Below are 12921 nucleotides of genomic sequence, written 5' to 3'. Positions count from 1 at the left end.
TCATGTGCCAATATAGCTATTTTTTCTGTTTTAGTAATTAGGGGTGGGATTTTCAAAAGGGCCTAAGGGAGTTAGGCATCCAATTCCTATTCAAAGTGTTTTTTTTGTTTTTGTTTTTAAATTTAAATTCCTATCCTAAACTCCAACCTCTTGTTCGTATTTCAGTAGCACATAGGTTACATTTATACATCACATCTCTCAGCCCAGGCTGACAGACTTGGGCTAATGGGGCTCGCACTAGCACTCTAAAAATAGTTGTGTAAACAGTGCTTTGAAGTTGAGGCTTTGGCTGGATCTTGGGCTTTGAAGGCTTGGGAAAGAAGTGGGCTTCAGAACCCGAGCTCAAGCCTGATCCACCATTTCAAAGTGCTGTCTACACAGCCATTTTAGCGCACTAGCTCAGGTCCATCAAGCCAGGCTTGGGGGGGCTTGTTCCTGCAGGCTCCAAAATGCTGTGTAGATGTACCATAGAGGCCCCAAGTGAGATAATCTTCCACTATGGTTGGCACTGTACAAACACATAGTGAAGGATCGTCCTTGGCCTGAAGAGATTACAGCATGAATAAACAAGATAAGCAAAGGGTGGGAGGAAAGGAAGCTTTATGATTACCCTCGTTTTACAGATGGGCACTTGAGGCACAGTAAGATTAAGACTTTGCATGCCCATAGGTCCAGACAGATTTTTTTTTTTATTTTAGGTGCAGTCTTTGGGCCCATTCAGTGCAAGTGTTTGCAGGGAGTAACTATTCACAGGAGTATTCCCGACATGCACATGCACAGTTGTGTAACTGGCTCCTATTATAACCTCATTAGAAGTTTTGGTCTCAAAATACAGACAAGATTTAAGATTTTAATGTTACTTTCGTTTTGTCTTACATTTTATCTCCTTTTCTTTTTTCCTTTTCACTAATAAAATCAGTTATGTTACACTTACAAGAAAATGTCTATGAATTGTAGGCTCCTTAATGTAAATAAAGTAAATCTTATAGTAAATGTGAGGGAACCATGTGCACTCTTTTTGCATACATACATTTTTAATATACAAGTTCAGCCACCTCCTGCTCAATTGTAAGTAGCAAAGAAGTTATTAAAAACACAAAACAATAACTTTGTATTAAATCTGTGTCTCTGCAGACATACTGGAACTAATTTGTTATAATTGGAAGTGAACTTTGTTTAAAAAAGCTTAACAAAGGTATTCAGTTTGTACCACATATCTCAAACACATTACTATTCTTAAAATTTGCAGTTTTTTAAAATAAAAAAACCTTATGGCCAAGATTTTCAACAGTGATTGGTGTTTTGAGTGCTCAACCTGAGAGATGCCTGGATCCTGATTTTTAGCGGGTGAGTCCCCGGCACTTTTTGAAAATCAGGTTCTTTGAACATGACTAGTTGGGCACTCAAAACTAAAGGCATGAAAAAATCAGATCCCTGACCACTTTTGAAAATCTTGGCTTACAAACATAAATTTCATTTGCAGTTCTGTTTGACTGCAAACAGCGCAGTTAATTCATTCTAGTGATGAATGATTTTGTTAATAAGTATTTTATTTGATGTCAGAGCTTGAGAATGAATGACTTCTCTTTACTCCAGCCCTGATAACATGGGGCTGCTTGACCCAGCCACTAGTGACGGACGAGTGATTTTCTTTCTGCCTTGGGAAAAGATGACGATTGCCGGGACCACAGACACTCCAACTGATGTCACACCTCACCCAATACCTACAGAGGAAGATATTAACTTTATTTTGACTGAAGTGCGCAACTATCTTAGTTGTGATGTTGAAGGTAAATTTAATTAGCTTTTTGTTCACTGGAGGGGTGCTCTTGTGTCTGCAGTGTTTGAACGTGTAAGTATGCTGTCACTAAAGTTCTATGTGATTGATTACCATGGTTTTGGTATTCTGGGACTTCAAGGCTAGTGTGACACACAGGTCATTTTTACCAACATTCAGGGTTATACAATTGCTGCGTTGTCAGATGTACCCTGCGCACTCTGGCTATTCAAAATAAAATCAGTTGATATATAGATGTCCACTATGATTGCTCCCTTTTGGCCAAAATGGCATTAATTCTTTGGCCTTACAGCCACTCATCTGCTCCTTTTGGGCTAGAGGGAAGGTATGTGATGCTGTCCAGTTTCAAGAGAGGGAAGGGGTTGAAGACGTGGTTCAATTGAGTGTACATCCAGTATCAAAGCATGAGTTTATTGACCTGCCTCAACCAACTTTTCTTTTAGAAACAGAAGTTTTTGACTTTTCCAAAGTCTTGGTTTTGGTTTTTTATTTTTTTTTTAAACTACTTTGTGCTCAATATTTGCCTCTTTTTAATTGGAACATGTCAAGACTGTCAGTTTTCTGCTCGAGAGGGAAGGATAAAGGGCAAAAAGGGAATTTTTAAAAATAGCATGGTGATCGCTGGGCAGGTTCATTTGATATAGGGCACTCAGATGGAAATGATCTGTTTGGATTCAGATTGGTAGTTTAGAGTTGAGAGGCTTCATATCTCATTACCAAGTCCTTGAGCCATCCAGTTCCCTTCACTGTTGTTTTTAAAATGACTTTATGAAAACATTTGAGTTAGCAGAGACATTAAATTAAATCTGAAAAACACTCTGCCTGCTGGGAACGTAACAGTGTCTTGTAGTTAGATTTGGGAAGCCTTCTATCCGGAGGCTGAAAATTCTAGCATACTTGTTTATTCTTCCCTGAAATGGGTAAGTTGATAGTTCTGTTTTTGTATCAAGTTAAGAAAAATGATCTATCCAAAAAGTGTACCATCAAGTCTCTTGAGCAGAAATTAATCAGAATGATGTGGTGTGCCAGGCAGGTGGTTGGTTGAACTAAGCTATGGCTCAGAGTATTGAATAGGACAGAATTTTTGCAAGGTGTTTCACAAAAGTAGTTTTCTGGAGTGTTTAATGCTTTTGAAGGAAACCCACGTAGATGCATGCTGTTTTTCACATGTGCAATTAGCAGTGTTTATAGATTGCCTGTTATTGAATTAACAACTGTGCTGGCCGTATCAACTCACTGCAGACCTGCCTTTTTGCTGCCAGAGACAGTACTAGGGTTATCAACTTACACAGGCTTGGATGTGTTCCAACTATTTAATTATAGTGTCACGCATGCTGCTTTTTCTAGTTTCTTTAGATTATAAATGTAATATGGTATCTTATTTCTGTGATTAGCACTTCATTTTGGCAGGTTAAACATGCTGGCAGAGAAACATCGATTTCAGAAATCTATTCAGTGCTCTTTTGGGATATTTTTACAGTCTCATTGATTTTCAGTTATCAGTCATGTGAAAGCAATATCTAAAAACATACCCCAAAATGCTTAGTATGAAGCAAATCAGTCAATTTTTCCTTTTTAAATTTAATAAGCAACACAATTAACTTTTATAAAAACCTCTACTGCTCTCATATTTTATTTAAAAAGTGAAATGATTATAATATCAACTTGTGCTATTGAAAAGAAATAATCTTGAGGTATAAACATGTATAATCTACAGTAAACCTGTGTTGAAAAGAGGTTAAATTTGTTTGATCTAGTTTGAGCTGCTTGGCAATTTTAAATCATTTGATATTTTATATATTATAAAAATGTGAATTTACCAGTAACATGCATAACAAGGAACATCTTTTAATTACAGTAATTAAAAAAGAGCCAGTATCCACATCATATAAAAATATGGTTTTGCTGACTGATGGAAAAATGCAGGGTGCCCATGCAGAGTCTTTATATGGTCATCAGTGCACTATGCAGGTTTACTTCTCTAACGGTACTTACTGCAGATATTTTTAACTCTCCCATTCCCGTGGTATCTAAGAAGAGTGGACTTTGTACCCATTGAGGCCAGTTACTGCAAGGTATGTCTACACTAGAATTAAAAAACAGTGGCTGGCCTGTGTCAGCTTGGGCTCGGGCCCAGAGGGTGTTTAATTGTGGTGTACACACTGGGGCTCAGGCTGGAGCCCAAGTTCAGGAACCCTCCTCCACAACATCTGCACTGCAGTTGAACTGCTCCTTCGCCTGGGCCCTGTGAGCCAAAGTCAGCTGACACAGGCCAACCGAAGATGTTTAACTGTGGTATAGACATAGACCTACCCAATACGTCACATGGTTGAAACAAAGTAGTAGTTGGTTTTTAGAGGCCAGGGTATGCGGTATCTGGTTACACCTCCTAGGGCTTTTTATTTTTGCTATTTGATGCTTTCAGGTTTTGTCTGTTACTGAAAAGTCAAGATTGGCTTTACGGGTACAATTATAACTGACACGGAGCTGAGAAGTAGCATAGATAAACAACTAGCCAGTTGGCCAAGTTTTCTGGTAGGATGGGAAAAATCAAGATTACTTTGTCTCTAATGGTACTGAGGATGGGAAGTTTGAAATCCTCTTACAATATCTCTTATACCTGAGAAGGGCAGTTGAATAAGGACCCACATGGACTCTTGTTATAAAATGTGTAAGATGGAGCCCTTTTAAAGCCACTGATATTTATCTGAGAACCCCTGCAGTGCTGGGGGTTAGTCTGGCACAAGTTGTTGGAATACTGGAGCTCTGCTAATAAAAATGTATTCAACCCATATCTGTGTGTTTTGTCTGGGTGTATTTCCACAAGGGTTATTTATCAAGAAGAGGGCTTAGGAGAGTAACCCAATCATTTTAGAAGAATTTTCTAAAAGTGTATTGGAGATGAAATGTCAGGCATGCACATGGGGAAAAAAAAGATACCCAGCATGTTTAAATGCCTGAAGAGAAGTTGCCCATCTGAAGTCAGTGGCATGAGTGCACTGCACAGATTTAACCTATTGGTGGGTTTTCCAACCTTTTGATTTTTCTGGTTTGAACAATGGACTTCTCTGGTTCTGGGTGCCTTTTCAGGTTAGGGGCTAGAGGGCTAAAATGTCTGACACTGATAATACCATTCTTTGATTCTCTAACCCTGCCTATTCCACTGCCCTGGAAAATTTCTCCTGTCTTAAATTATTCTAAGGCTATGACTACATTTCAAGCTGGAGATGTAATTTCCAGTTCAAGGAGACATATGATGTAGCTATTGGAGGAGTTAGTGTGAGAGGCTCGAACCAGCCTGAGTACATGCTTAGGTTCTTGAAGAGGATGGCACTTGGGCAGCTAGCTTCTCCCCCAACTTGCACTGCTGTGGCTACACTCTGTTTTTAGTGCATTAACTCAGAGATAATGTGGGTATGTCTCCTCAAGCTGACACTGGAATTTACAGTACCAGCACTAGTGTAGACAGTACAGAATGAGGTTTTTAAGCTCCCTGTTCTGTATTCAACCTCTACTTTTGGGCAACACCCTAAGGCCATTTGAGTGACTTACCTTGGTATTCCAACCATTTCTGAAGTCTTTAGCAGCCCTATTTGTTGTTTGAAGTGGTGTTAACTTGTGACTTGATGGAGTGAAGTTTGGATGCATCAGCTGTTGGAGGTTATTCATTTGATAGCTTCATAAGTGTGCATGAAGATGAAAAAGAAACGTTCCTGTCCCAAGGAGTTCAATCTTGACTTCAGTGGGACTAGGAACAGGCACTAACCCAGGGTTGTCAAACTTGTGGCCCGCATGGTTAATTTTCATGGCCCGCGCACTCTAAGTGCCACCGGCCCAAGTGCTCCCAGCTCCTGGAGCGCTGCTGGCCCACCCGAGCACCGTCCGCTGCACCCCCAGGCTAGCCAGTCCATCCCAGCTCCCACAGAGCCACCGGCCTGAGTGCTTCACTCCCAGCGGGTGTGAAAAGTGAGAGAGTGAGCAATTGTGATGTACTTCTTTGTTCTAAAACAGCTTCTAGATATGCATATTTATCATGTAATATTGACATTGAAATTATTGACTGAAACAGTTTTTGTATATGTTTTAAGTTTTTGATGAATGTAGTGCAGAGTAATATATTATTTGAACTAGTATATTGAGCTGCTATTTATTATTCACTCACTCACTTGCCATACCCCATTATTCCTTATTCAGGGTTATGGGGCACTGGTGCCTATCTTGGCTGTTAATGGGCGAAAGGTGTGGTACCCCCTGGACAGGTCACCAGTACATCGCAGGGCACACACACTCTCACTCAGAGGACACATAATCACAGAAAGGACAATTTACAGGAGCCAATTAACCTAACCAGCATGAAGGTGAGAAGAAAACCGGACTGCTTGGAAAAACTCACGTAGACATGGGGAGAACTTCATGCAAACTCCGCAGAGACAGAACCGGGATCAGGGTTTGAATCCTGGACGCTGGAGCTGTGAGGCAAGAGTGCTAGCCGCTGCGCCATTATGCTGCCCCTTTTAATTTTTTTCTTTTTACATTGCAGCCCACCAAGTGAACAATTTTGTCTTAAATGGCCCTTGTGGCCAGATAACTTTGATACCTGTTGTAGCCTATCAATGGATTAAAACAAAGAAAAGGGATAAAGGGAGACAGTGTAATGGAGTGACTGGGATTTTGATAGGTTCCTCTTTCAAAATGTATAATTTTAACGTGTGGATATCAGGAGGGATAAAAGTCAGTGAAGAGGTCAGGATTGATGGAGGGGAGGTCTCCACTGAAAAGGCAAAATGGAAAAAATGAGAAGGTTTTACTTGTGGAAGTTTTGGTTTTTGTTATTGTTCATTGTTTTTTTTTAAGCACTGGCGAGTGGTAGTGCTGATGCAGTCAGAGCAGCAACTGGGCAATGTATATGGTCTCAGCTGCTTTTTATATTATGATCATATGACTTATAAATTCACTCAACTTCTGTCCCTTCTGTGTCCATCCTTCCTGGCACTTTAGACAGAGATGGAGAAAGCAAACTTTCATTTACCTTGTTCTGTCGTTCACCTTCCATGTAATAAGGTGTTTTAATTTCACTATCATTTAAAAAAAAAAAGAAGATACACATTAGTAGTCAACCTGGTGTTAATTCATCTACAGCTCAGGAAAGCCCATGATTTCTTTATAATAGCCATTATATACTCCTAATAAATAAGTTTTCTCAAGAAGAGAAAACAGCAGAATAGCAACTCCACCATTTTAAATATTGTTGGTGCCTATTACAATGTTGATTGAAACCAACTATGCTTTTCTGGTGAAAAGGCAAAGTGCTGTAGTACTGGCTGCAGTGATGACTGAGTCCTTGAGGTGGGCGAGAGGAAACTCTGCAGCTCAAGGCACAGAACACAGATAGAGGCCTTTAAGTGTGCGAACCTAAGGATTTCAAGGAAAACAACATCTTTTCTTTTTAAACAATAAAATTACTATCATCCTGACCCCTCACCCTATCGAAAAACGTGACCAATTTTTCTCTACCCACAGCAAACCCATAACCAGCTCCACTCAACTGGTGAGAGATTTCTGGGGTATGGAATCCCACTCACTCACCTCAACATACATCAGAAAGTATTTTGTAGAAAGGTTTAGCACCTGGTTACTCACTTACTGGACGCTCCACAAGGAGAAAAGGGGAAGCTCTTTGCTTCTCCCTGAACTCCTACATCAGAACAAGTATTCCGATGGGGGCAGGATGAGACTCCAGGGTGTTTCTCCTCTCCCTCTTACATAACAGGTATAGGCTTGGCGGGGAAGAATTTTACCCACACTTTTCCTTTGACTTTCTGTTTGCAGCCTCCTTGATGATGACCGCAAGATGCTAAAGTGCTAGGTAACCTTTGTGCAGAGAGCTAAAAGCATCATTAGCCTAGCTGACTCAAAAATAAGAGGGTTCTGAGGTGTCCGTAAAGTTGTTCACTGTGTTAGCATCTGAGCCATAAGGATCATCCAAATAATTTTTTGATTCTGGTTACCAATTTGTACTCCGCTGTTAATGTTCAGGTGGTTTTGATGCACTAGAATGTGGACTATTGCATATACAAGTTGCTGCTGACTAGCTTTCTATGATATAACTACAGAATAGGTCAGTGTGAAACATTGTGGCAGATAAAATAGTTGTAAAAGGAGGGTGGTAAAAAGAAACGAGCAGGGTGTTTTTAAAACAAAATTTAAAAAACCCAAACTCCTGTTTGCTATAACTTTAAAATCCACAGGTTATCACAAGTATCCTAATTTCCATCATATTTGATGTTATTTGAGCACATGACCAGGAGCCAGGAATCTTGGAGGTCTAACCTGTTTCTAATGTTGAATCGCTCTCTTGCCCTTGAGAAAGTCACGTCAACTTCTCTGTTCTTCAGTTTCCCCATCTTCAGAATGGGAATAATAATACTTCTCTCACAAGGGGGTTGTGAGATTTAGATAAGGTCTGTAAAATTTTATTGAAGTAATAAACTTAAGTCATAGAAAATGAGCAAACTGAGGATGCATGTCTTTGCCTATCTGTCATGTGAATTTGGGGGGAGAATGTAAACATTATTTGTGCCAGAGTAATTTTAAGGAAATAAAATCTTTACTTTTAATCAAAAAGTAATTATAAGTGAATTCTGAAGGTTTTTTTCTAATTCTGTTTGGCCATTGTTTGCTTCTCAACCACAGTGAGAAGAGGAGATGTCTTGGCAGCATGGAGTGGCATTCGTCCCCTTGTCACAGATCCCAGCTCTAAAGACACCCAATCAATATCTCGGAATCACGTTGTTGCTGTCAGTGACAGTGGCCTTGTTACTATAGCAGGTACTGGAAATCCATTTCAGATATCTCATATGGCTGTTAGTATTGTGTATTTAATTCAAAGTTAATGTTTGTACAACAAATGTGAAGGAACAAGCAATGTTATTTAGTTATTAGCGAATAAGTGACTTACTAGTTTAAGTCCAGTAAGGATGAAATTGTAGTAAGTGTGAAGTTTGGTCAATGCAATACACTTCCACTAGTTTACCAAAACAAATTGCTTGCAGGTGGAAAATGGACAACCTATCGCTCTATGGCACAAGATACTATTGATGCAGCCATCCAGGCTCACAACCTAAAAGCAGGTCCATGTAAGACAGTAGGACTTTTACTGCAGGGAGCTAAGGACTGGAGTCCTACTCTTTACATTAGACTGGTCCAAGATTACGGACTGGAAAGTGAGGTGAGTCAGCAATATTTCTACTCCGATTTGTATTAGTTATCAATAACACTTATAAAAAAAAAAACAAAAAACCAAGCAGCAGCATAGCCAGTATTAAGGACTCTTAAACTGGCATAAGATTACGCTGTTTCATCAGGCAGAAATAATTGTATAAGAGAGAAATCCATGCAAAATCTTTTCTTTACTAGGGATGAACTAAATACCATGTTCATTCTTTATTTCAGCGTCTGCATAATCACAAAGCTATACTCTCTGTTTTTAAACATGTATGACAGCCTAGGTCTTTGGCACCTTAAGCCCAACAAAATCTATTCTTCAAATGTGATCACAGTAGCAGAAAGGAGCTGAAGCATCATTAGTCACCGCTACATTGATACATGCATAGTGGTGTTAGTGCTGGTCTAAGCATTCACAACGCAAGTTGTTTCCTCCCACACAATCAAAATCTAATACCGTCCTCAGCCTATTTATTACAGGCTATGGGAGAACTGACAAGAATAGCTTACATATATTCAGCTGTGCTTCGGAAGGTGCTTGGACGTAGTGTTCACTAAGTGTGCTCTTAATCTGTAGGTGGCTCAGCATCTTGCTTCTACATACGGTGACAAGGCTTTTGAGGTGGCCAAAATAGCCCAAGTTACTGGAAAGAGGTGGCCTATTGTTGGAAAACGCCTTGTATCTGAATTTCCTTACATTGAAGCTGAGGTATGTGAAAAGGGCTAGGTTATCCTCTGTAACTGTGGTGATTTTTTTAGAACAGAAGCTATAGGTTAGTCACCCTCCCTGTGAAGTATCCTCAGAACCCCACATCTTCAGTGGGAGGGGAGTCTATATCTGGGATGTTAACAGAAATTTATTTCAGAGTAAAACATGGAATTTTTTTCCTGAACTTAATTTTATTAAATTCATTTGGACACATGATTCCAGATGCTTTTTTAATATCTCAGCGAAAAAAGGGGCTTATATTTAATACAAATTCAATTTCTTTAATCACTTAAGCCAAACTCTACCCTTTTGTGCACGTATGTATGAGGCTCCGTATCAACTCCAACCAGTGCTTTTGTTCAGCTTACCATCCCACTTACCAGAGCTTCGTGCTCTCTTTTCCCCATAGGTGAGCTATGTCCCACCACTGCAGAATCTTGCATTTTTCTTTTTGGCTTTCTATCCAATTCTAATACCATAGGTTGTGTATGGGGTAAAAGAGTATGCGTGCACTGCAGTGGACATGATTTCACGTCGCACTCGGCTAGCCTTCCTGAATGTGCAAGCAGCTGACGAAGCGCTACCAAGAATAATTGATATAATGGGGAAGGAACTTCACTGGAGTGACCAAAAGAAAAAGGTACAAAAGGCACTTTAGAATTGGAACTTTTTAAAAACTCTTTTTCCTTAACCAATTTCCATTTTGACAAATGCACATCTAAACTGGTTTAATGTAAAACTGGAAATGTTCGTTTCTTCCATCAAGAATGATCTTTTGGCATATGCCATTATAAAAAAAACTATCAAACTAATTCCAGCTGGTCTGAAGAGATAAGCAGCGCAGGAATATAAAGCCTTAAATTAAAAGTGAAAGTAAAATTGGAGGTCTCATCCTGTTCCTTAGTGGACACTTTGTTCAACACTAAATTTGCTACAACTGGGCAGTCTGTTCAAGATACGCAAGATTTGAATAGTAGAAGTGCTTCAAGTCAGGACTGCTGTTCATTGGTAGAGCTGTGGAAGGAAAGCTTGCACAGCATTTGCCCATCATTTTTTTCTGTGTATCCCTCTTGTGTTCCTTCTCCTCTCTTATAAGGCTTCCTTTGTGAATTGATGATGAAGTTGGGCTTAATACAACTGTTGGCCCCATAAACAGTCCCAAAGTCATCTCTCTCTCCACTCTCCCTCATCTCTGAGGAACCATTGAAATTTTAGTGACATGGGGTCTGGTCTCCATGAGGGGACCATGTGCTTCACTTTCTTTGTCTTCTGTGGAAGATGGGTGACTAGCACCTTTCAGGATCACCATCCTTAAAACTGTAAAATGCTCCTGCACCACGAGGAGTACTGTGCGGGGAAAAAATGCAGTAATGTGGGCTGGCTCATTCACTTAGAGTCTAGGGAGGGTGCTGTGTCCAACTAGGACACCCGGGTTTGAGCCTGATTCACTCACACCTCTTGAAGAGGGCAGGACCTGGAAATGCACAATGTGAGTCTCTCGGCTTCTAAGGCAATGTAAAACCTCCTATTGCTCATTCCCGATACCTCTTTTCCAGTTAGACGACATATTGAAATTCAGAAAGGAGCTCATTTGAATTCTCCCAGCTGGAGGACCTGTGATGACTCTAAGTGTTTCCAGAGGGATGTATAAAAAGAGGGATATAGATGTAGCACAGACGTGTGCTAATTTGCTTGTGAACATATGCTGACGGAGACAGGAAGGGGTTGCTAGACTAGCTAGAGTAACCTGACTTCAAAAGGGGTTTGGCCAAAAATAGAGAAACAAAAGAAATTAAATTGAAAATAAAATCTGTCATTGTGGTAAATTAGTACAGGTCAGGATTAATATAATTCTATTCAAAACATTAGGTTAAGAGGGTTAAGGTTGCAAAACAGTCAGGAACCTTTCTCTGCCCTCCTGCGTGCATATGTATTATGGTAATCTTTAGTTGCATAATCACACCTCATTTCCTCAACAATACAAATAACATACTGTTTCTGTAAGTGTGAACTGCTTGTCTCTCTCTCTCCAGCCCAGGAAGGACAGGAAGCCCAGAGTCTGTATCAGGCCCTTTTCCTCAGGGCTGCATTTATTGGTGGTACTGACAATCTTCAGAAAAAACACCAAATTAACAGTTCAACATAAATCCAATGGTCCCTTCGCCTTGCCCCAGGGGCTTCATTGCAGGAGTCTCCCAGTTCTGGAGCTCTTTCCCAGTCCTCCTACAAGCCATCTATCTGGGAGTCCCACTGCCGCTGGAGCCAACTCGCTTCTCTCAGCAGCCCTCCTTCAGCTCTTTGGGTCCTTACAAGAATCCAGTGCTTATCAGGCAATCACCTGACCCCTTGCAAACTGCCAGGCACCAATCTATTTTTAGCTAGGTTCTGCCTCAGAACAGGGCTCTCTTGCCCCAGGACCTCTGGCCCTTAGAGGGGCAGATCACCCTGTTACAGTAACTACATGTGTAGATCTTTAAATGTGATTTTCATTTAATTGTGTCTATGTGCTCTGTTTTTATTATGGTCCAGTACATCTTTATTGCTGTTTGGGGGTGAGAGAGTGCAGTATGTTAGCAACACAACATTCTTTAGGTGCAGTCCAGGGGAGGAGGCCATTAACTTCAAAGCTAACTCAGGTTCTGATCCTGTAAAGACTTGTGTACATGCTTAACATGAAGCACGTGAGTGGTCCTGATAAGCTCAGTAGGTTTCCTTATACGCTTAAAGGCCCAAAGAAGAGCTCTGTGTAACACAAAAGCGTGTCTCTTTCACCAACAGAAGTTGATCCAATAAAATACATTACCTCACCCACCTTGTCTTTCTAATATCCTGAACCAATATGGCTACAACAGGACTGTAAACAACAATGGAAAATATCAAATTAATCACATGTGGAAATCTTTGTGGTGGGGAGCACTGACTATACACTCAGGTGACCTATATATGCCCAGCAAATTTTTACTAATGATGTGTGTCATTTATACATAATCTGTAGTATATTGAGTGAGATGGTTTACTGTGAATGCCTTGTATCGGTGACTTTTATGGCATTCATTGACCATAATACTAAAGACGCTACATAATTGTAATTAAGTTTGTAGAAAATAAGTGTATGCTAATACACTATTTCTCAAGTATATAATACAATATGTGATCATTTGATTAAAGGCTGTGAAATCTCATTTGATTA

At 40.1% G+C, this 12921-nt stretch overlaps 1 protein-coding gene across 3 annotated transcripts in view; it reads left to right on the top strand.

The window, feature by feature from the left end:
- The window catches only part of GPD2 (glycerol-3-phosphate dehydrogenase 2), a 129738-nt gene that overhangs the window by 96084 nt on the left and 20733 nt on the right, over positions 1 to 12921 (top strand). For all 3 annotated transcript variants that reach the window (XM_067549426.1, XM_067549424.1, XM_067549425.1), the window contains exons 9-13: positions 1597 to 1790; positions 8492 to 8626; positions 8851 to 9026; positions 9600 to 9731; positions 10213 to 10371. In XM_067549426.1, coding sequence (XP_067405527.1) covers positions 1597 to 1790; positions 8492 to 8626; positions 8851 to 9026; positions 9600 to 9731; positions 10213 to 10371 — 796 coding nt within the window. The remainder of the gene's footprint in view (positions 1 to 1596; positions 1791 to 8491; positions 8627 to 8850; positions 9027 to 9599; positions 9732 to 10212; positions 10372 to 12921) is intronic.

This window comes from Emydura macquarii, unplaced genomic scaffold (genome assembly GCF_026122565.2).
Source record: "Emydura macquarii macquarii isolate MOO-44397 ecotype Brisbane River unplaced genomic scaffold, CSIRO-AGI_Emac_v2 contig_1253, whole genome shotgun sequence".
In the NCBI taxonomy this organism is placed as follows: domain Eukaryota; kingdom Metazoa; phylum Chordata; order Testudines; family Chelidae; genus Emydura; species Emydura macquarii.
The sequence above is the reverse complement of the archived record's forward strand: the minus strand, read 5'-3'. Positions and strand labels throughout refer to the sequence as shown.